Raw genomic sequence first — 25,399 nt, forward strand, 5'->3', positions numbered from 1 at the left:
TTTTAGGCTGTGTTTCTGTACAGCACTTTGAGATATCAGCTGATGTACGAAGGGCTATATAAATACATTTGATTTGATTTGGATTTGATTTGATTGGTCTGCGTAGAGGTGGATCAGAGAATCACCAGCAGCAAGAGCAACATCATTGATATATACAGAGAAAAGAGTCGGTCCGAGGATTGAACCCTGTGGTGCCCCCATAGAGACTGCCAGAGGTCCGGACAACAGGCCCTCCGATTTGACACACTGAACTCTATCTGAGAAGTAGTTGGTGAACTAGACAAGGCAGTCATTTGAGAAACCAAGGCTGTTGAGTCTGCTGATAAGAATGTGGTGATTGACAGAGTCGAAAGCCTTGGCCAGGTCGATGAATACAGCTGCATAGTATTGCCTTTTATCGACGGTGGTTATGATATCGTTTAGTACCTTGAGCTTGGCTGAGGTGCACCCATGATCAGCTCTGGAACCAGATTGCATAACGGAGAAGATATGGTGGGAATCGACATGGTCGGTGATCTTTTTGTTCACTTAGGATAGATATAGGTCTGTTGCAGTTTGGGTCTAGAGTGTCTCCCCCTTTGAAGAAGGGGATGATCGCGGCAGCTTTCCAATCTTTGGGGATCTCAGACAATATAAAAGAGAGATTGAACAGGCTAGTAATAGGGGTTGCAACAATTTCGGCAAATAATTTTAGAAAGTGAGGGTCCAGATTGTCTAGCCCGGTTGATTTGTAGGGGTCCCGATTTTGCAGCTCTTTCAGAACATCAGCTATCTGGATTTGGGTGAAGGAGAAATGGGGAGGCTTGGGGAAGTTGCTGTGGGGGGAGCAGGACTGTTGACCGGGGTAGGGGTAGCCAGGTGGAAAGCATGGACAGTCGTAGAAAAATGCTTAATGAAATTCTCAATTATTGCAGATTTATCGGTGGTGACAGTGTTTCCTAGCCTCAGTGCAGTGGGCAGCTGGGAGGAGGTATTCTTATTCTCCATGGACGGTGTCCCAGAACTTTTTGAGGTTTGTGCAACAGGACCTAGTGCACGGTTCTGAATGTCTGTCTGGTGGCTGACCTGACTATAATGATAGGTCCATCCTTAGCAGTCCGTTCCTAGGGGAGTGGTCCATCCCTAGCGGTCCATCAACATTGGTCCGTTCCTAGGGGAGCGGTCCATCCTTAGCGGTCTGTTCCTAGGGGAGCGATCCATCCCTAGCGGTCCGTTCCTAGGGAGCGGTCCATCCCAAGCAGTCCATCCCTAGCGGTCCGTTCCTAGGGAGCGGTCCATCCCTAGCGGTCCGTTCCTAGGGGAGCGGTCCATCCCCAGCGGTCCGTTCCTAGGGGAGCGGTCCATCCCCAGCGGTCCGTTCCTAGGGAGCGGTCCATCCCCAGCGGTCCGTTCCCAGGGGAGCGGTCCATCCCCAGCGGTCCGTTCCTAGGGAGCGGTCCATCCCCAGCGGTCCGTTCCTAGGGAGCGGTCCATCCCTAGCGGTCCATCCCCAGCGGTCCGTTCCTAGGGGAGCGGTCCATCCCCAGCGGTCCGTTCCTAGGGGAGCGGTCCATCCCCAGCGGTCTGTTCCTAGGGGAGCGGTCCATCCCTAGCGGTCCGTTCCTAGGGGTGCGGTCCATCCCCAGCGGTCTGTTCCTAGGGGAGCGGTCCATCCCTAGCGGTCCGTTCCTAGGGAGCGGTCCATCCCTAGCGGTCCATCCCTAGCGGTCCATCCCTAGTGGTCCATCCCCAGCGGTCCGTTCCTAGGGAGTGGTCCATCCCTAGCGGTCCGTTCCTAGGGGAGCGGTCCATCCCCAGCAGTCTGTTCCTAGGGGAGCGGTCCATCCCTAGCGGTCCGTTCCTAGGGGAGCGGTCCATTCCCAGCGGTCTGTTCCTAGGGGAGCGGTCCATCCCTAGCGGTCTGTTCCTAGGGAGCGGTCCATCCCTAGTGGTCCGTTCCTAGCGGTCCATCCCTAGCGGTCCGTTCCTAGGGAGCGGTCCATCCCTAGCGGTCCATCCCTAGCGGTCTGTTCCTAGGGAGCGGCCCATCCCCAGCGGTCTGTTCCTAGGGAGCGGTCCATCCCTAGCGGTCTGTTCCTAGGGGAGCGGTCCTTCCCTAGCGGTCCATCCCTAGCGGTCTGTTCCTAGGGAGCGGTCCATCCCTAGCGGTCTGTTCCTAGGGAGCGGTCCTTCCCTAGCGGTCCATCCCTAGCGGTCTGTTCCTAGGGAGCGGTCCATCCCTAGCGGTCTGTTCCTAGGGGAGCTGTCCATCCCCAGCGGTCTGTTCCTAGGGGAGCGGTCCATCCCCATTGGTCCGTTCCTAGGGGAGCAGTCCATCCCCATTGGTCCATTCCTAGGGGAGCAGTCCATCCCCATTGGTCCGTTCCTAGGGGAGCGGTCCATCCCTAGCGGTCCATCCCCATTGGTCCGTTCCTAGGGGAGCGGTCCATCCCTAGCGGTCTGTTCCTAGGGAGCGGTCCATCCCTAGCGGTCTGTTCCTAGGGGAGCGGTCCATCCCTAGTGGTCCGTTCCTAGCGGTCCATCCCTAGCGGTCCGTTCCTAGGGGAGCGGTCCATCCCTAGCGGTCCATCCCTAGCGGTCTGTTCCTAGGGGAGCGGCCCATCCCCAGCGGTCTGTTCCTAGGGAGCGGTCCATCCCTAGCGGTCTGTTCCTAGGGGAGCGGTCCTTCCCTAGCGGTCCATCCCTAGCGGTCTGTTCCTAGGGGAGCGGTCCATCCCTAGCGGTCTGTTCCCAGGGGAGCGGTCCTTCCCTAGCGGTCCATCCCTAGCGGTCTGTTCCTAGGGAGCGGTCCATCCCTAGCGGTCTGTTCCTAGGGGAGCGGTCCATCCCCAGCGGTCTGTTCCTAGGGGAGCGGTCCATCCCCATTGGTCCGTTCCTAGGGGAGCAGTCCATCCCCATTGGTCCGTTCCTAGGGGAGCAGTCCATCCCCATTGGTCCGTTCCTAGGGGAGTGGTCCATCCCTAGCGGTCCATCCCCTTTGGTCCGTTCCTAGGGGAGCGGTCCATCCCCATTGGTCCGTTCCTAGGGAGCGGTCCATCCCTAGCGGTCCATCCCCAGCGGTTTGTTCCTAGGGAGCGGTCCATACCTAGCGGTCCATCCCCAGCGGTCTGTTCCTAGCGGAGCGGTCCATCCCCAGCGGTCTGTTCCTAGGGAGCGGTCCATCCCCAGCGGTCCGTTCCTAGGGAGCGGTCCATCCCTAGCGGTCCATCCCCAGCGGTCCGTTCCTAGGGAGCAGACCATCCCCATTGGTCCGTTCCTATGGGAGCGGTCCATCCCTAGCGGTCCATCCCCAGCGGTCCGTTCCTAGGGAGCGGTCCGTCCTTAGCGTTCTAATCCTAGGGAGCGGTCCATCCCTGGCGGTCCATCCCCAGCGGTCCGTTCCTAGGGGAGCGTGTCCATCTCTAGCGTTCCGTCCCTAGTGGTGTGGTCCGTCCCTAGAGGTTTGTCCGTAGCGACCAGTCCCTAGCGGTCCATCCCCATTGGTCCGTTCCTAGGGGAGCGGTCCATCCCCATTGGTCCGTTCCTAGGGAGCGGTCCATCCCTAGCGGTCCATCCCCAGCGGTCTGTTCCTAGGGAGCGGTCCATCCCTAGCGGTCCATCCCCAGCGGTCTGTTCCTAGGGAGCGGTCCACCCCCAGCGGTCCGTTCCTAGGGAGCGGTCCATCCCTAGCGGTCCATCCCCAGCGGTCTGTTCCTAGGGGAGCGGTCCATCCCTAGCGGTCCATCCCCAGCGGTCTGTTCCTAGGGAGCGGTCCATCCCCAGCGGTCCGTTCCTAGGGAGCGGTCCATCCCTAGCGGTCCATCCCCATTGGTCCTTTCCTAGGGGAGCAGTCCATCCCCATTGGTCCGTTCCTAGGGAGCGGTCTATCCCTAGCGGTCCATCTCCAGCGGTCCGTTCCTAGGGAAGCGGTCCATCCTTAGTGTTCCAATCCTAGGGGAGCGGTCCATCCCTGGCGGTCCATCCCCAGCGGTCTGTTCCTAGGGAGCGGGTCCATCGCTAGCGTTCCGTCCCTAGTGGTGTGGTCCGTCCCTAGAGGTTTGTCCGTAGCGATCAGTCCCTAGCGGTCCATCCCCATTGGTCCGTTCCTAGGGAGCGGTCCATCCCCATTGGTCCGTTCCTAGGGGAGCGGTCCATCCCTAGCGGTCCATCCCCAGCGGTCTGTTCCTAGGGAGCGGTCCATCCCTAGCGGTCCATCCCCAGCGGTCTGTTCCTAGGGAGCGGTCCACCCCCAGCGGTCCGTTCCTAGGGAGCGGTCCATCCCTAGCGGTCCATCCCCAGCGGTCTGTTCCTAGGGAGCGGTCCATCCCTAGCGGTCCATCCCCAGCGGTCTGTTCCTAGGGGAGCGGTCCATCCCCAGCGGTCCGTTCCTAGGGGAGCGGTCCATCCCTAGCGGTCCATCCCCATTGGTCCTTTCCTAGGGGAGCAGTCCATCCCCATTGGTCCGTTCCTAGGGGAGCGGTCTATCCCTAGCGGTCCATCTCCAGCGGTCCGTTCCTAGGGAAGCGGTCCATCCTTAGTGTTCCAATCCTAGGGGAGCGGTCCATCCCTGGCGGTCCATCCCCAGCGGTCTGTTCCTAGGGGAGCGGGTCCATCGCTAGCGTTCCGTCCCTAGTGGTGTGGTCCGTCCCTAGAGGTTTGTCTGTAGCGATCAGTCCCTAGCGGTCCATCCCTAGCGGTCATACATACCATTATTCTGCATTGTGAATTGGCAGGGAATTTTATGATTTTTTCTTATAATGTTTTAATGTCAAATCCAAAATGCGTGTGTGTGCGTGTTAACTCACGGCCATGTCGGAGATCTCAGCAGCGTGTCCTCTCAGCGTTGCCAGTAGACGGCCCTCGTCCGTCCCCCAAATCTTCACCAGGCAGTCATCTGAACCCTAGACACACACACACACACACAACAATGAATCACTATGATCCCTGATCACTCACACAACACACCAATCAGCATGGTCATTGTTCTATCAAACATGTATTAATAGACATTATTATCAATAATATGAAGCCCGAGACACCAATTAAAATCAATCAATATTACAAACAATATTATACATTCAGTCATTGATCAATCACATCTAAATCAAACCTTGTCTATAACTGGACAATCAGTCAGTCAGTCTATAACTGGACAACCAGTCAGTCAGTCTATAACTGGACAACCAGTCAGTCAGTCAGCCAGTCTATAACTGGACAACCAGTCAGTCAGTCAGTCTACAATTGGACAATCAGTCAGTCTATAACAGGACAACCAGTCAGTCAGTCAGTCTATAAGTGAACAACCAGTCAGTCAGCCAGTCAATAACTGGACAACCAGTCAGTCAGCCAGTCTATAACTGGACAATCAGTCAGTCAGTCAGCCAGTCTATAACTGTACAACCAGTCAGTCAGTCTACAATTGGACAATCAGTCAGTCTATAACCGGACAACCAGTCAGTCAGTCAGTCAGTCTATAACTGAACAACCAGTCAGTCGGCCAGTCTATAACTGGACAACCAGTCAGTCAGTCAGTCAGCCAGTCTATAACTGAAGAACCAGTCAGTCAGCAAGTCTATAACTGGACAACCACTCAGTCGGCCAGTCTATAACTGGACAACCAGTCAGTTGGCCAGTCTATAACTGGACAATCAGTCAGTCGGCCAGTCAGTCAGCCAGTCTATAACTGAACAACCAGTCAGTCAGTCTATAACTGGACAATCAGTCAGTCTATAACTGGACAATCAGTCAGTCAGTCAGTCAGCCAGTCTATAACTGGACAACCAGTCAGTCAGTCAGTCTATAACTGGACAACCAGTCAGTCAGTCAGTCTATAACTGGACAACCAGTCAGTCAGTCAGCCAGTCTACAACTGAATAATCAGTCAGTCAGCAAGTCTATAACTAGACAACCAGTCAGTCAGTCAGTCTATAACTGAATAATCAGTCAGTCAGTCAGTCAGTCTATAACTGGACAACCAGTCAGTCAGTCAGCCAGTCTACCACTGAACAATCAGTCAGTCAGCCAGTCGATAACTGGACAACCAGTCAGTCAGTCAGCCAGTCTATAACTGGACAATCAGTCAGTCAGTCAGCTAGTCTATAACTGGACAACCAGTCAGTCAGCCAGTCTATAACTGAACAATCAGTCAGTCAGCCAGTCTACAACTGAACAATCAGTCAGTCAGCCAGTCTACAACTGAACAATCAGTCAGTCAGTCTATAACTGGACAATCAGTCAGTCAGCCAGTCTATAACTATCAGTCAGTCAGTCAGTCACCACCAAACAAAGTCACCACCACACAGTCACCACCAAAAAGTCCCCACCACACAGTCACCGCCACACAGTCACCACCAAACAAACAGTCCCCACCACACAGTCACTGCCACACAGTCACCACCAAACAAACAGTCCCCACCACACAGCCACAACCACAGTCACCGCCACACAGTCACCGCCACACAGTCACCACCACACAGCCACCACCACACAGCCACCACCACACAGCCACCACCAGTCACAACCACAGTCACCACCACACACTCACCACCAAACAGTCACCACCACACAGTCACCACCACACAGTCACCACCAAACAGTCACCACCACACAGTCACCACCACAGTCACCACCACACATTCACAAACAGTCACAACCACAGTCACCACCACACAGTCACAACCACAGTCACCACCACAGTCACCACCACACAGTCACAACCACAGTCACCTCCACACATTCACAAACAGTCACAACCACAGTCACCACCAAACAGTCACCACCACAGTCACCACCAGACAGTCACAACCACAGTCACCATCACACATTCACAAACAGTCACAACCACAGTCACCACCACACAGTCACAACCACAGTCACCACCACACATTCACAAACAGTCACAACCACAGTCCCCACCACACAGTCACAACCACAGTCACCACCACAGTCACCACCAAACAGTCACAACCACAGTCACCACCACACAGTCACAACCACACAGTCACAACCACAGTCACTGCCACACAGTCACCACCAAACAGTCACAACCAGTCACCACCACACATTCACCACCAAACAGTCACAACCACAGTCACCACCACACATTCACAAACAGTCACAACCACAGTCACCACCACACAGTCACCACCACAGTCACAACCACAGTCACCACCACACAGTCACAACCACAGTCACAACCACAGTCACTGCCACACAGTCACCACCAAACAGTCACAACCAGTCACCACCACAGTTCACCACCAAACAGTCACAACCACAGTCACCACCACACATTCACAAACAGTCACAACCACAGTCACCACCACACAGTCACCACCACAGTCACAACCACAGTCACCACCACACATTCACAAACAGTCACAACCACAGTCCCCACCACACAGTCACAACCACAGTCACCACCACAGTCACCACCAAACAGTCACAACCACAGTCACCACCACACAGTCACAACCACACAGTCACAACCACAGTCACTGCCACACAGTCACCACCAAACAGTCACAACCAGTCACCACCACACATTCACCACCAAACAGTCACAACCACAGTCACCACCACACATTCACAAACAGTCACAACCACAGTCACCACCACACAGTCACCACCACAGTCACAACCACAGTCACCACCACACAGTCACAACCACACAGTCACAACCACAGTCACTGCCACACAGTCACCACCAAACAGTCACAACCAGTCACCACCACACATTCACCACCAAACAGTCACAACCACAGTCACCACCACACATTCACAAACAGTCACAACCACAGTCACCACCACACAGTCACCACCACAGTCACAACCACAGTCACCACCACACATTCACAAACAGTCACAACCACAGTCACCACCACACAGTCACAACCACAGTCACCACCACACAGTCACCACCACAGTCACCACCACACAGTCACAACCACAGTCACCTCCACACATTCACAAACAGTCACAACCACAGTCACCACCACACAGTCACCACCACAGTCACCACCACACAGTCACCACCACACATTCACAAACAGTCACAACCACAGTCACCACCACACAGTCACAACCACAGTCACCACCACACAGTCACCACCACAGTCACCACCACACATTCACAAACAGTCACAACCACAGTCACAACCACAGTCACCACCAAACAGTCACAACCACAGTCACCACATAGTTATAGTAAAACAGTTACAATATATTCATACAAGCACTGAGCTTTAGAGCAACAATACAGTTACCATAGCAATCCCACCCAGCACAGGGTCAACCTGGAGTCAAGATTTCAGATGTCATCATGTGACCTCACCACATACATCATAAACCTTCCTCCTAAAACACCACACTCTAGGAATCACACAGGGTCAGCAGCCTAAACACACTCTGTTCTGACGGTTCAGCAGCCTAAACACACTCTGTTCTATTGGTTCAGCAGCCTAAACACACTCTGTTCTGACGGTTCAGCAGCCTAAACACACTCTGTTCTGACGGTTCAGCAGCCTAAACACACTCTGTTCTGACGGTTCAGCAGCCTAAACACACTCTGTTCTGACGGTTCAGCAGCCTAAACACACTCTGTTCTGACGGTTCAGCAGCCTAAACACACTCTGTTCTTACGGTTCAGCAGCCTAAACACACTCTGTTCTATTGGTTCAGCAGCCTAAACACACTCTGTTCTGACGGTTCAGCAGCCTAAACACACTCTGTTCTTACGGTGAAGATGCGCCGTCCAGTGCGGTCGAAGGTGACGCAGTAGACAGAGGACAGATGTCCCAGAATCCTCTTGTGCATCTTCATGTGTGAGTAGACCGCAGTGGGGAGAAGCTGACCCAGTCGGTACGAACCAATCAGACGACGGCCGTGACCTGTCTCCACTACACGCACACACCGCAAAGATTGTGTACACACACACACCAGCACCACAGACACACACACAGAAACACAAAGTTGTTCGTTCCAGCATAATACCATACTAATGTCATTAACTGGTTGACTTAAATTATTATAATTTTGTTATGGAAGAAGAAGAAGAAAAACAGGAGAACTGAATTAACAGAAACTCTGCAGCCTTGACCTTTAGCTGGGTCTTCATGGAGACCAGAGACTCTGACCTTTAGCTGGGTTTCAATGGAGTCCAGAGACTCTGACCTTTAGCTGGGTTTCAATGGAGACCAGAGACTCTGACCTTTAGCTGGGTTTCAATGGAGACCAGAGACTCTGACCTTTAGCTGGGTTTCAATGGAGACCAGAGACTCTGACCTTTAGCTGGGTTTCAATGGAGACCAGAGACTCTGACCTTTAGCTGGGTTTCAATGGAGACCAGAGACTCTGACCTTTAGCTGGGTTTCAATGGAGACCAGAGACTGACCTTTAGCTGGGTCTTCATGGAGACCAGAGACTCTGACCTTTAGCTGGGTCTTAATGGAGACCAGAGACTCTGACCTTTAGCTGGGTCTCAATGGAGACCAGAGACTCTGACCTTTAGCTGGGTCTCAATGGAGACCAGAGACTCTGACCTTTAGCTGGGTCTCAATGGAGGCCAGAGACTCTGACCTTTAACTGGGTCTCAAAGGAGACCAGAGACTCTGCAGCCTTGACCTTTAGCTGGGTCTCAATGGAGGCCAGAGACTCTGCAGCCCTGACCTTTAGCTGGGTCTCAATGGAGACCAGAGACTCTGTAGCCTTGACCTTTAGCTGGGTCTCAATTGAGACCAGAGACTCTGACCTTTAGCTGGGTCTTCATGGAGACCAGAGACTCTGACCTTTAGCTGGTTCTCAATGGAGACCAGAGACTCTGACCTTTAGCTGGGTCTTCATGGAGACCAGAGACTCTGACCTTTAGCTGGGTCTTAATGGAGACCAGAGACTCTGACCTTTAGCTGGGTCTCAATGGAGACCAGAGACTCTGTAGCCTTGACCTTTAGCTGGGTCTCAATGGAGACCAGAGACTCTGTAGCCTTGACCTTTAGCTGGGTCTCAATGGAGACCAGAGACTCTGACCTTTAGCTGGGTCTTCATGGAGACCAGAGACTCTGACCTTTAGCTGGGTCTCAATGGAGACCAGAGACTCTGTAGCCTTGACCTTTAGCTGGGTCTCAATGGAGACCAGAGACTCTGTAGCCTTGACCTTTAGCTGGGTCTCAATGGAGACCAGAGACTCTGTAGCCTTGACCTTTAGCTGGGTCTCAATGGAGACCAGAGACTCTGACCTTTAGCTGGGTCTCAATAGAGACCAGAGACTCTGACCTTTAGCTGGGTCTTCATGAAGACCAGAGACTCTGCAGCCCTGACCTTTAGCTGGGTCTCAATGGAGACCAGAGACTCTGTAGCCTTGACCTTTAGCTGGGTCTCAATGGAGACCAGAGACTCTGTAGCCTTGACCTTTAGCTGGGTCTCAATGGAGACCAGAGACTCTGTAGCCTTGACCTTTAGCTGGGTCTCAATGGAGACCAGAGACTCTGACCTTTAGCTGGGTCTTAATGGAGACCAGAGACTCTGTAGCCTTGACCTTTAGCTGGGTCTCAATGGAGACCAGAGACTCTGTAGCCTTGACCATTAGCTGGGTCTCAATGGAGACCAGAGACTCTGAACTTTAGCTGGGTCTCAATGGAGACCAGAGACTCTGACCTTTAGCTGGGTCTCAATGGAGACCAGAGACTCTGACCTTTAGCTGGGTCTCAATGGAGACCAGAGACTCTGACCTTTAGCTGGGTCTCAATGGAGACCAGAGACTCTGACCTTTAGCTGGGTCTTAATGGAGACCAGAGACTCTGTAGCCTTGACCTTTAGCTGGGTCTCAATGGAGACCAGAGACTCTGACCTTTAGCTGGGTCTTAATGGAGACCAGAGACTCTGACCTTTAGCTGGGTCTTAATGGAGACCAGAGACTCTGACCTTTAGCTGGGTTTTAATGGAGACCAGAGACTCTGACCTTTAGCTGGGTCTTAATGGAGACCAGAGACTCTGACCTTTAGCTGGGTCTTAATGGAGACCAGAGACTCTGTAGCCTTGACAGTGACTGGAAGTGTGTTCAATATACATGGAATTATATGTAGGCTATGTTCTATTCTGTTATTCTCCCCAAAAGAACATACAGACTGAAGTAACATATACCATCAACTACATTACACAACATTTAACCAGTCATAGGCTACCTACCGATGCTGGGCGGGCTCCCATAGATGACTGGCGGCTCAGGGGGCCTACCACAGTGCAGTGCTGCCAGGGCCAAACCCTTCCACACCACATGCTTACAGCCTGCAGGAACAAAACACACACACTCAAACAAATGTGCTCCACACACACACACACACACATGTTAACACCAAAAGAAACACATGTTAAATATATATATACACACACACACACACACGTTAAACATACAAACACACACACACACACACAAACATCTTAAACACACACAAAAAGACACAATAAACATACACACATTGAAAACAAATGGGGTTTTTTGGGGGGGGGCAGCTAAAAATAGATCAAAGGTTAAAGCAGAACAATGGTACGGCTGCGTGGTCCCATGGGGTTTATACTTGCGTACTATTGTTTGTACAGATGAACGTGGTACCTTCAGGCATTTGGAAATTGCTCCCAGGGATGAACCAGACTTGTGGAGGTCCGCAATTTTTTAAGTATGTATGTCCACAGTAACACAAGTCCAATATTGACATAACCTGAAAGGTTGCTCAGCAAGGAAGAAGTCACTGCTCCAAGACCGCCATAAAAAGCCAGACTACGGTAGAGGTCGGCCGATTAATCGGAAAGGCCGATTAATTGGGGCCAATTTTCAGGTTTTCCTAACAATCTGAAATCGGTATTTTTGTGCGCCGATTTTTAACACCTTTATTTAACTAGGCAAGTCCGTTAAGAACACATTCTTATTTTCAATGATGGCCTAGGAACAGTGGGTTAACTGGTCTAGGAACAGTGGGTTAACTGGTCTAGGAACAGTGGGTTAACTGGCCTAGGAACAGTGGGTTAACTGGCCTAGGAACAGTGGGTTAACTGGCCTAGGAACAGTGGGTTAACTGGCCTAGGAACAGTGGGTTAACTGCCTTGTTCAGGTTTAAATAATGCAAAAACAAAGTGTTGGAGAAGAAAGTAAAAGTGCAATATGTGCTATGTAAGAAAGCTAACATTTAAGTTCCTTGCTCAGAACATGAGAACATATGAAAGCTGGTGGTTCCTTTTAACATGAGTCTTCAATATTCCCAGGTAAGAAGTTTTAGGTTGTAGTTATTATAGGACTATTTCTCTCTATACCATTTGTATATCATATACCTTTGACTATTGGATGTTCTCATAGGCACTTTAGTATTGCCAGTGTAACAGTATAGCTTCCGTACCTCTCCTCGCTCCTCCCTGGGCTCGAACCAGGAACACATCGACAACAGCCACCCTCGAAGCAGCATTACCCATGCAGAGCAAGGGGAACAACCACTCCAAGTCTCAGAGCGAGTGACGTTTGAAACGCTATTAGCGCGCACCCCGCTAACTAGCTAGCCATTTCACATTGGTTACACCAGCCTAATCTCGGGAGTTGATAGGCTTGAAGTCATAAACAGCGCAATGCTTGACACACAACGAAGAGCTGCTGGCAAAACGCACGAAAGTGCTGTTTTTGGATGAATGCTTACGATCCTGGTGCTGCCTACCATCGCTCAGTCAGACTGCTCTATCAAATCATAGACTTAATTATAACATAATAACACACAGAAATACGAGCCTTAGGTCATTAATATGGTCGAATCTGGAAACTATCATCTCGAAAACGAGACGTTTATTCTTTCAATGAAATACGGAACCGTTCGGTATTTTATCTAACGGGTGGCATCCATAAGTCTAAATTTTCCTGATATATTGTACAACCTTCAATGTTATGTCATAATTAAGTAAAATTCTGGCAAATTAGGCGGCCCAAACTGTTGCATATACACGGACTCTGCTTGCAATGAACGCAAGAGAAGTGACACAATTTCACCTGGTTAATATTGCCTGCTAACCTAGATTTCTTTTAGCTAAATATGCAGTTTTAAAAATAAATACTTCTGTGTATTGATTTTAAGAAAGACATTGGTGTTTATGGTTAGGTTCACGTTGGAGCAATGATACGCACCACATCGATTATATGCAACGCAGGACACGCTAGATAAACTAGTAATATCATCAACCATGTGTAGTTAACTAGTGATTATGATTGATTGATTGATTGTTTTTTATAAGATAAGTTTAATGGTAGCTAGCAACTTACTTTGGCTTACTGCATTCGTGTAACAGGCAGTCTCCTCGTGAAGTGCAATGAGAGGCAGGTGGTTATAGCGTTGGACTAGTTAACTGTAATGTTGCAAGACAGAAACCCCCGAGCTGACAAAGTGAAAATCTGTCATTCTGCCCCTGAACAAGGCAGTTAACCCACTGTTCCTAGGCCGTCATTGAAAATAAGAATGTGTTCTTAACTGACTTGTCAGGTTAAAAAAAGATTAAATGAAGGTGTAAAAAAAAAAAAAAATCGGCCAAATCGGTGTCCAAAAATACTGATTTCCGATTGTTATGAAAACTTGAAATCGTCCCCAATTAATCGGCCATTCAGATTAATCGGTCGACCTCTAGTACCTAGCAAGCTATATATGTACCCAGTAGGCTATATACATGTACCCAGTAGGCTATATATGTACCCAGTAGGCTGTATATGTACCTAGCAGGCTATATGCATGTACCCAGTAGGCTAAATATGTACCCAGCAGGCTGTATATGTACCCAGCAGGCTATATATGTACCTAGCAGGCTATATACATGTACCCAGTAGGCTAAATATGTACCCAGCAGGCTGTATATGTACCCAGTAGGCTATATATGTACCTAGCAGGCTATATATGTACCCAGTAGGCAATATATGTACCCAGTAGGCTATATATGTACCTAGCAGGCTATATATGTACCCAGTAGGCTATATAAGTACCCAGGAGGCTATATATGTACCTAGCAGGCTATATATGTACCCAGTAGGCTATATATGTACCCAGTAGGCTATATATGTACCTAGCAGGCTATATATGTACCTAGCAAGCTATATATGTACCCAGTAGGCTATATATGTACCCCACAGGCTATATATGTACCTAGCAGGCTATATATGTACCCAGTAGGCTATATATGTACCCAGCAGGCTATTGCCTTCTCTTTTGCCTTGTGCAAAATTTGCTGATGCACAAATGTGAGACCACATGTGGCTGTTTTATGAAAATCTGGGAATATTTGCAGAAGGAAACATTTCAGTGGTTCACCAATCAGGGCCTTGATGGACCATGTGCCCTAGGTAGAACACTTTATATATTTTGGGGGAGGGCTGAGTTTCTTTGTGACCATCAGGTGACGTCCCCTGGACAAACCGAGCAGATCTGCTGCCCATGACACAACGTCCCAAAAAACATCCCAAAAATGTCCTCGGGACGTCCCCGGGACTAGCCGGGAAATAGACAAATCCTCCAGGGGACCATGACACAACGTCCTGACGACTTCAGGCGACCATTTTGTGACGTCCAAGGCTGTCCTAACAACTCATTATCGTTAGCAGAGTGTGTCATGTGATTACAGTACTGACTCTTATTGGTGTGTAGCAGGCTAACATGTCATGTGATTACAGTACTGACTCTTATTGGTACGTAGCAGGCTCTGTCGCCCCGCCCCCAGCAGACTGTGGATCCCGGGGACGCTGGCAGGAACCACCTCCTCCAGAAGAGGACACACCCTCTGGCACACCTGCAGCAGGTGGTCCGGACTGATGTGGCCATACAGCTTCACCTGCACACACACACACACACACACATAAATAATTCAGGTTACGGTTAAAAGCTGACCAGCCATTACAACAGTAAGGTCAGTATGATTAGAGTATTCCCTATTCTCCATATAATTACATTCAGTACAATTACATATGTAGATGTTGTACATAGCCAAGATATCTTCTTAAAATGCCTGGCCTATTTTTCAGACAGCACACACACACACCGAGCCGCTCTGTTGTACCAATTAGACACACACACCGGGCAGATCTGCTGCCCAATTAGACACACACACAGACACACACACCGGGCAGATCTGCTGCCCAATTAGACACACACACAGACACACACACACAGAGCAGATCTGCTGCCCAATTAGACACACACACACACCGAGCTGCTCTGCTGCCCACTTAGACACACACACACACACACCGAGCCGCTCTGCTGCCCAATTAGACACACACCGAGCCGCTCTGCTGCCCAATTAGACACACACACACCGAGCCGCTCTGCTGCCCAATTAGACACACACACACCGAGCCACTCTGCTGTCCAATTAGACACACACACAAACACACCGAGCCGCTCTGCTGCCCAATTAGACACACACACACACCGAGCCACTCTGCTGCCCAATTAGACACACACACTCCGAGCCACTCTGCTGCCCAATTAGACGCACACACACTGAGCCGCTCTGCTGCCAAATTAGACACACACACACACACTGAGCCGCTCTGCTGCCCAATTAGACACACACACCGAGCCGCTCTGCTGCCCAATTAGCTACACTCCCTCTCCGTCCGTCAGTCCGTCCCTCTCCTCTGTTATCTGTACATTCTGCACCGGCACTCCACTGTGCGCACACACACACACACACACACACACACACACACACACACACACACACACACACACACACACACACACACACAATGAATGAACCTTTAATTGCCTTCAACATTATCTCATTGGTCTGCAGACGTGATCCGTTTAATAAGAACACACTCATTAATAAAACTATAAGCGAATGCATAGAGTATGTGTGTATGGTAGCTAATAAAACCATCATTATCATCATCATCATCACTAATATAATAATGATAATCTTGTTAAGATGGCGCCGAAGATCATGGCTGACGTTTTCCATTCTCCCAACCAATTGTGCTATTTTATTATTTTGTTTTTGCATTTTGTGTAACTTATTTTTTTACTTATTGTGTACATAATGTTGCCGCTACCGTCTCTTATGACCGAAAAAACATTCTGGACATCTGAAAAGCGATTACTCACAGCGGACTGGAAGAAAACATTTTCCATTAACAAGTCCAACGAGAAGGATATCCTGCTTTCACTGGAACAGGCCCAGATCCACTCCTTTTGCGCGAAGAAAAGACGCCGGAAAAGAGGCCGCAGATCAGGCAGCCTTCTGAAAATCCGGAGTCGAGCGAGTAAACTCCCATTGCCTTCCATTCTTCTTGCTAACGTGCAATCATTGGACAATAAAATAGATGACCTACAATTAAGATTATCCTACCAACAGGACATTAAAAACTGTAACATCTTATGTTTCACCGAGAAGTGGCTGAACAACGAAACGGATAATATAGCGAGATTTTCCATGTATCGGCAGAACAGAGACGCTACCTCTGGTAAGACGAGGGGTGGGTGTGTGTGTCTATTTGTCAATAACAGCTGGTGCTCAATGTCTAATATTAAAGAAGTCTCGAGGTATTGCTCACCTGAGGTAGAGTACCTTATGATAAGCTGTAGACCATACTATCTACCAAGAGAGATCTCATCTATATTATTCGTAGCTGTCTATTTACCACCACAGACCGATGCTGGCACTAAGACCGCACTCAACCAACTCTATAAGGCCATAAGCAAAGAAGAAAATGCTCAACCAGAAGCGGCACTCCTAGTGGCCTTGGACTTTAATACGGGAAAACTTAAATCAGTTTTACCAGCATGTCACATGTGCAACCAGGGGAAAAAAAACTTAGACCTCCTCTACACCAGATACAGAGATGCATACAAAGCTCTCCCCCGTTCTCCATTTGGCAAATCTGACCATAATTATATCCTCCTGATTCCTGCTTACAAGCAAAAACTAAAGCAGGAAGTACCAGTGACTCTCTCAATACGGAAGTGGTCAGATGGAGCGGATGCTATGCTACAGGACTGTTTTGCTAGCACAGATGGGAATATGTTCCGGGATTCATCCAACGGCATTGAGGAATACACCACCTCAGTCATTGGCTTCATCAATAGGTGCATCAATGACGTCGTCCCCACAGTGACTGTACGTACATATCCCAACCAGAAGCCATGAATTACAGGCAACATCCACATCGAGCTAAAGGCTAGAGCTGACGCTTTCAAGGAGCGGGACACTAATCCGGACGCTTATAAGAAATCCTGCTATGCCCTCAGACAAACCATCAAACAAGCAAAGATTGAATCCTACTACACCGGCTCTGACACTTGTCGGATGTGGCAGGGCTTGAAAACTATTATGGACTACAAAGGGAAACCCAGACGCGAGCTGCCCAGTGACGCGAGCCTACCAGACGAGTTAAATGCCATTTATGCTCGCTTCGAGGCAAGCAAGACTGAAGCATGCATGAGAGCACCAGCTGTAGCCAATGTAGCCAATGTGAACAAAACCTTTAAACAGGTCAACGTTTACAAAGTCGCTGGGCCAGATGGATTACCAGGACATGTACTCAAAGTATGTGCGAACCAACTGTCAAGTGTCTTCACTGATATTTTCAACCTCTCCCTGTCCGAGTCTGTAATACCTACATGTTTCAAGCAGACCACCATAGTCCTTATGCCCAAGAAAGCGAAGGTAACCTGCCTAAATGATTACCGCCCGTGGCACTCACGTCGGTAGCCATGGAACTGGATCCTGGACTTCCTGACGGGCGCCACCAGGTGGTAAGAGTAGGCAACAACACTTCTGCCACGCTGATCCTTAAAACTGGCGCCCCTCAGTTGTGTGTACTTAGTCCCCTCCTGTATTCCCTGCTCACCCACGACTGCGTGGCCAAACACGACTCCAACACCATCACTAAGTTTGCTGAAGACACAACAGTGGAAGGCCTGATCACCGACAACGATGAGACGGCCAATAGGGAGGAGGTCAGAGAACTGGCAGTGTGGTGTCCCGCAATGTGAGCAAGACTAAGGAGCTGATCGTGGACTAAAGGAAAAGGCGGGCTGAACAGGCCTCCATTAACATCGACAGGGCTGTAATGGAGCACCATCAAGAGCCTCCTCAACGGTTACATCACCGCCTGGTATGGCAACTGCGAAAGGCTCAGTACATCACTGGGACCAAGTTTCCTGCCATCCAGGACCTATATAATGGGCGGTGTCAGAGGAAAGCCCATCAAATTGTCAGAGACTCTAGTCACCCAAGATATAGACTGTTTTCTCTGCTACCGCACAGCAAGCAGTACTGCAGCGCCAAGTCTAGAACCAAAAGGCTCCTCATTATCACTAACATCAGTAATAGCACTATCATCATTAATATGATCACTAATATCAGCTTCTACCCCCAAGCCATAAGACTGCTGAACAATTCATAAAATCACCACCAGACAATTTACATTGACCCCCCTTTGTACACTGCTGCTACTCGCTGTTGTTTATTATCTATGCATAGTCACTTCACCCCTACCTACATGTACAGATTACCTCAACTAGCCTGTACCCCTGCACACTGACTCGGTACCTGTGTCCCCTGTATATAGACTCGTTATTCTTGTTGTGTTACTTTTTATTATTACTTTTTATTTTAGTCTACTTGGTAAATATGTTCTTAACTCTTCTTGAACTGCACTGTTGGTTAAGGGCTTGTAAGTAAGCATGTAAGTAAGCATGTTATGTGACAAATAAAATTTGATTTGATTTAATATCACTATCATCATTATCACTAATAGCACTAACATCATCACTAATATCACTACCATTATTATTATCACTAATAGCACTATTATAATTATTATCACTAATAGCCCTATTATCACTAACATCACTATCATCGTCATTATCACTAACATCACCATCACTAACATCGTTCTCATCATTATCACTAACATCATTATCATCGTCATTATCACTAACATCATTATCATCGTTGTTAGCACTATCATCATTATCATCATTGTTATCACTAACATCACTATCATCATCATTATCACTAAAATCACTATCATCATCATCATTCATCATTATCACTAACATCACTATCATCATCATTATCACTAACATCATCATTATTATCACTACCATCAGCATCACTATCACTAACATAATCAATATTATCACTACCATCATCATTATTATCACTAACATCATCATCATTATCACTAACATCACTAACATCATCATTACTATTATCATGAATTGCATTATCATCATCATTATCAGTAACATCATCATTATCGCTAGTGTCACTATCATCATCATTATCATTATCATCATCATTATCACTAATATCAATATATTCATCATCAACATTGCCATTATCATTAGCGCTACCGTCACCATTATTATCACTAACATCATCATCATTATCACTAACATCATCATTACTATTATCATGCATTACATTATTATCATCATTATCACTAACATCATCATTATCACTAACATCACTAACATCATCATTCGTATTATCACTAATTACACTATCATCATCATTATCACTAACATCATCGCTATCGCTAATATCACTATCCTCGTCATTATCACTAACATCACTATCATCGTCATTATCGCTAACATCATCATTATCGATAACATCATCATTATCACTAATATCAATATATTAATCCTTATCATTAACATCATCATTATCATTATTGATAACATCAACATTGTCGCTAACATCATTGTTATCATTATCGCTAATATCATCATTATCACTAATCTCACTATCATCATTACTATTATCACTATATCATCATTATTACTAACATCATTATTTTCACTAATATCACTAACATTAGTAATAGCACTATCATCATTAATATGATCACTAATGTCACTATCATCATCATTATCACTATCATCATTATTATCACTAATATCACTACCATCATCATCATTATCACTATCATCATCATCATTATCACTAACAGCAATATCATCATCATTATCACTAACATCACTATCATCATCATTATCACTAGCATCATCATTATCGATAATATCAATATATTCAGCATTATCAATAGCATCGGCATTATCATTATCGCCTACATCAACATTATCGCTAGCATCATTGTTATCATTATCGCTAATATCATCATTATCACTAAAATCATCATTATCACTAATCTCACTATCATCATTACTATTATCACTATATCATCATTATTACTAACATCATTATTTTCACTAATATCACTAACATTAGTAATAGCACTATCATCATTAATATGATCACTAATGTCACTATCATCATCATTATCACTATCATCATTATTATCACTAATATCACTACCATCATCATCATTATCACTATCATCATCATCATTATCACTAACAGCAATATCATCATCATTATCACTAACATCACTATCATCATCATTATCACTAGCATCATCATTATCGATAATATCAATATATTCATCATTATCAATAACATCGTCATTATCATTATCGCTAACATCAACATTATCGCTAGCATCATTGTTATCATTATCGCTAACATCATCATTATCACTGAAATTATCATTATCGCTAATCTCACTATCATCATTACTATTATCACTATACCATCATTATTACTAACATCATTATTATCATTAATATCACTAACATCAGTAATAGCACTATCATTAATATGATCACTAATATCACTATCCTCATTATTATCACTAATATCACTATCATCATCATCATCATCATCAGTATCACTAATATCACTATCATCATCATTATCACTAACATCACTATCAACGTCATTATCACTAACCGCACTATCATCATTATCACTAGCATCACTATCATCATTAGTATCACTAACATCACTATCATCATCATTATCGCTAAGATCATCATTATCGTTAACATCATCATTATCACTAACACCGTCATTATCACTAATATCAATATTTTCATCATTATCATTACCATCGTCATTATCGTTATCGCTACCATCATCTTTATTATCACTGACATCATCATCATTATCACTACCATCACTAACATCATCATTACTATTATCATGAATAACACTATCATCATCATTATCACGAACATCATCAATATCGCTAATATCACTATCATCGTCATTATCACTAACATCACTATCATCGTCATTATCACTAACATCACTATCCTCATCATTATCGCTAACATCAGCATTATCGCTAACGACATCATTATCACTCATATCGATATATTCATCATTATCATTAACATCGTCATTATCATTATCGCCAACGTCATTGTTATCACTATCGCTAACATCATCATTGACATCATCATTATCACTAATCTCACTATCATCATTACTATTATCACTATGACATCATTATTACTAACATCATTATTGTCACTAATATCACAAACATCAGTAATAGCACTATCATCATTAATATGATCACTAATATCACTATCATCAGCATTATCACTAACATCATCATTATCACTAATATCACAATCATCATTATTATCACTAATATCACTATCATCATCAGTATCACTAACATCACTATCATAATCATTATCACTAACATCACTATCATCATCATTATCACTAACATCATATTATCACTAACATCACTATCATCATCATTATCACTAATATCACTACCATCATCAGTATCACTAATATCAGTATCATCACTAACATCATCATTATCACTATTATCACTATCATCATCATTATTATTACTATCAGCATCATTATCACTAATATCACCATTATTACCACAAACATCATCATCACTAATAGCGCTACCATCATTATTATCACTAACATCACTATCGTCATTATTATTGTTATTATCACTTATATCACTATCAACATCATTATCACTAACATCACTACCATCATCACTAATATAACCATAATTACTAATATCAATATCATCATCATTATCACTAATATCACTATCATCATCATTATCACTAATATCACTCCATCATCATTATCACAAATAGCACTCATCATCAGTATCACAAATATCACTATCATCATCATTATCACTAATATCACTGTCATCATCATCATCATCATTATCACTTACGTCACTATCATCATCATTATCACTAATATCACTATCTTTATCATTATCATTATCACTAATACCATCATTATTGTTATTATCACTTATATATCACTATTATCACTAACATCATCACTAATATAAGCATAATCATTATTATTATCACAAACACCACTATCATCAGTATCACTAATACCACTATCATCAGTATCACTAATATCACTATCATCAGTATCAATAATATCACTATCATCATCATCACTAATATCACTATCATCATCATCATCACTAATATCACTATCATCATCACTAATATCACCAAAAGACATCTATTAGAGGGAGAAAACACTGACCATCATAATAATATCACCATAATAATTACCATAATTGTCTTTATTAATATATAAATAATTGTTATTATTATAAATATATTATCTGTTCTATGTGTTATAGATCTGTCATTCTCATTAAAAGACAGTCTATGAAGAGGTTGATCTGTTCTATGTGCTCTATTTCTATGGTTCCTGTTATTAAGTTAAATGTTTTATCTATTATTTTAGGTATTGTACACCAGCTTCAAACAGCTGAAAATACAATATTTTTGGTTCTGTAAAATATATTTCACAGAGGTTTAGATGGTACAGTGATTCTCTACACTACACTTGCTTGTTTTGTCACATAAACTGAAATTAGGCAAACTATTAGAATTTTAGCAACCAGGAAATGGCGGAGCGATTTCTGCATAGTTCACCTTTAAGAACATGTCGCATCTTAAGATGAAGCAGTGAAGGACTGAGACAGTAGGCCCGGCCAGCCGCATCACAACCCCCGCTCACTGGCGGAGGGAGAAATGGCAGAGCAAGGAGAGGAGAGGAGGAGGGGGGGAGTAGACAGACACACTGTCAATATTGTTGTTCTATAAATGTATAGATTTAGTTTTAGTCGAGTCTGCAAAAGATCATGAGGCTACTGTAGGCTACTGATGATGTAAAAAATAAAAAATAAAAATAACCATGTCATGGAAAAATGGTTTTAAAAAAGATTAAGGTGATGATAATTTGCCAGAAATATAAAAGTTTTAAAATATCTAAACACTTGATCTCAAAACACTAAAATATGTATTATATTGACATTGCATGGTGTTATTCATGTGCTGCAATAGCATTATGTAAAATCACCATGTAATTGACCTAATTAGTCGATTAATTAATAAAGCCATAATAATTAGATTTAAGCTCAATATTACCCCATGTCACCCCTCTCTCCCCCTCTCCTTCAGTCCTGCGATAACACACACTCCTCTCTGTCCCCATCCTCCCACTCTCCTTCTGACAAAACTCTCTTTAAAAGGACATTTTTATTTCCCAGTGCTTTCTGATATGACTGTTTATATTCTCCTAAAAGCAGTGTTTTACCTCGTCCCGCTGCTTGTGTGTTTTAGCCACACACACACACACACACACACACACACACACCAAGGCTCTCTCTCTACAGCAGGAGCTGGGCGCCTTCATCTCGTGCAAGCTGTGGCGCAGGAGTCCCTCCCCCGCGCGATCCAACGCCACAACACTCATGACGTACCAACATTTCACACACATTTTCACTACTATTTAAATGTTTTGGACATGCCTGTCACCAAACTCTCAACCCAGGGTCCCCGATGGACCAGGACAAGACTCATTGCCTCCTCTGGGCCGGGTTAGGTTCAGTTTTTCTCGGTACAATCCTTTTGACTTTTTTTTTCCTGATTTAAAAATTGCGGGAAATTCAATTTTTATTTTGCTCTCTCTAAAAAACTTTTTCTCAGTTATAGAGGAGCCTTACCAAATCTTCGTATCTCCCTGGGTGCTCCTTCCCCGTCCAGTCCCGTCGTGTGGGCAGTAGCTGCAGGAAATGCACAGTTCAGTTCCGATCACAAACACTATCAACTCGTCTATTTGTGTTTTTAAACATTAAATGAGAAATCTGCTTAAAATCAACATGAGAAAGTGCAGAGAGAGCAGCTTGATGCGAGGCGAGCATAGATACACGACTCACCTCCTTCTCCTCCACCTCCCGGATCAACGTCTGGAAATAGATTAAAAACTCAAAATCACACACCGAGACAAACCTGTGAATATAATAAATAATCCTAAAATACCATCGGACCCACCTCTGCTGCGTTCTGGCACGGTCCAGACTGTAGAAAGCGGGCGATTAGGAAGTAGAGTTCTGTAGGGGCGAGAGAGAGGACGGAGCGGGTTAGCTACAGAGGAGGGCGCCGGAGCGACTGGAGAGAATTATAACATCTAAATGTCACATATTCAGCTCGCTCTACTCACCAGAATTCAGCTGGGCGACCAGTTTACTGTCTGAATCCATTTTCGATTTGTTTTTAGGGGGCTGAGGGAGTCTGCCCTATAGCTGTCACTGTTTACCCCGCAGGAAAACACTTCCTCCATTCAGGACCGTACCACCGCTAAACAGCCAGGCCCGGCCACCATACAAACCCCTCCGCGCTTCCGTCAAATAGGCCCTCCGACGGGGCTCAACCCTCCACAACACATCGCATCGATAATACCTCAATAACTGTTGTGAGAGTCACTCGAAGGTTTGTATAAGACATGGGGGGGGATAAAAACACCGTTAAAGTGGTTGTAATAGTGGCGTGCCTCCGCCACCCCTCCTCCCTGTAATAGCGCAAGCCCTCTGCGCAGGAATACCAAGTAGTGCGGGCTGCTGTAGACACGGGACGTGGAAGGGAGGCAGCAGAAACATTGTAGCAGGAGACGAGCGAAGCACAGAAAATGGTTGTTACATTGTAACGACATGACCACTGATTCGATACACTGATATTATTTCACACTGTTCATTTACGGTGTTTTTGCTTTACAAAGTAACCGTTACGCGCAGCTGTTTATGAAGATTATGATCGTATAAACTGTCGTCAGATCAAGTTAGCGAGACGTTTCTTACAAACTGCATTTGGGGGGACTATGATTGTGTTTATGGTGCTGCTGTAACATTTTCCACGTCGTTTTTGTTTGTTATTTGGTCGTCAGAGCTGTGGGTTATTGGTGGTGTCGTTATTGTGTAACTAACAACGTGTCTGAAACAACACACCCACTCCCGGAGCCGTTGGGTTTCTCCTCCATTTGTCACCGCTGCATGAGTCGACTCAGCCCCGCTCCCAGCACTAAAATGGGGGAAGGGGTTGAGGAGGGGGATGTACACTAATGAATGAAACCAAAACCTCGTGAGTTACAACAATCCACGTCGATCATCAACACATACATGTATAGAAACACACGGTTTAAATGAGTTGTTGTTCTATAGGTTAGGTTGTCTTTACGCCCGATGCTTTAAATA

At 45.9% G+C, this 25,399-nt stretch overlaps 1 protein-coding gene across 1 annotated transcript in view; it reads right to left on the minus strand.

Moving 5' to 3' along the window:
- LOC112237152 (pleckstrin homology domain interacting protein) overlaps positions 1 to 24,694 on the minus strand; it is a 111,843-nt gene extending 87,149 nt beyond the window's left edge. Inside the window, 8 exon segments of the mRNA XM_042321299.1 lie at positions 4,785 to 4,880; positions 8,716 to 8,876; positions 11,161 to 11,259; positions 14,667 to 14,817; positions 23,876 to 23,935; positions 24,089 to 24,118; positions 24,204 to 24,262; positions 24,373 to 24,694. Coding sequence (XP_042177233.1) covers positions 4,785 to 4,880; positions 8,716 to 8,876; positions 11,161 to 11,259; positions 14,667 to 14,817; positions 23,876 to 23,935; positions 24,089 to 24,118; positions 24,204 to 24,262; positions 24,373 to 24,412 — 696 coding nt within the window. The 5' untranslated portion in view covers positions 24,413 to 24,694.
- Between the last annotated feature and the right edge of the window lie 705 nt (positions 24,695 to 25,399).

The sequence above is a fragment of the Oncorhynchus tshawytscha genome, linkage group LG05 (assembly GCF_018296145.1).
Source record: "Oncorhynchus tshawytscha isolate Ot180627B linkage group LG05, Otsh_v2.0, whole genome shotgun sequence".
NCBI classification, from domain to species: domain Eukaryota; kingdom Metazoa; phylum Chordata; class Actinopteri; order Salmoniformes; family Salmonidae; genus Oncorhynchus; species Oncorhynchus tshawytscha.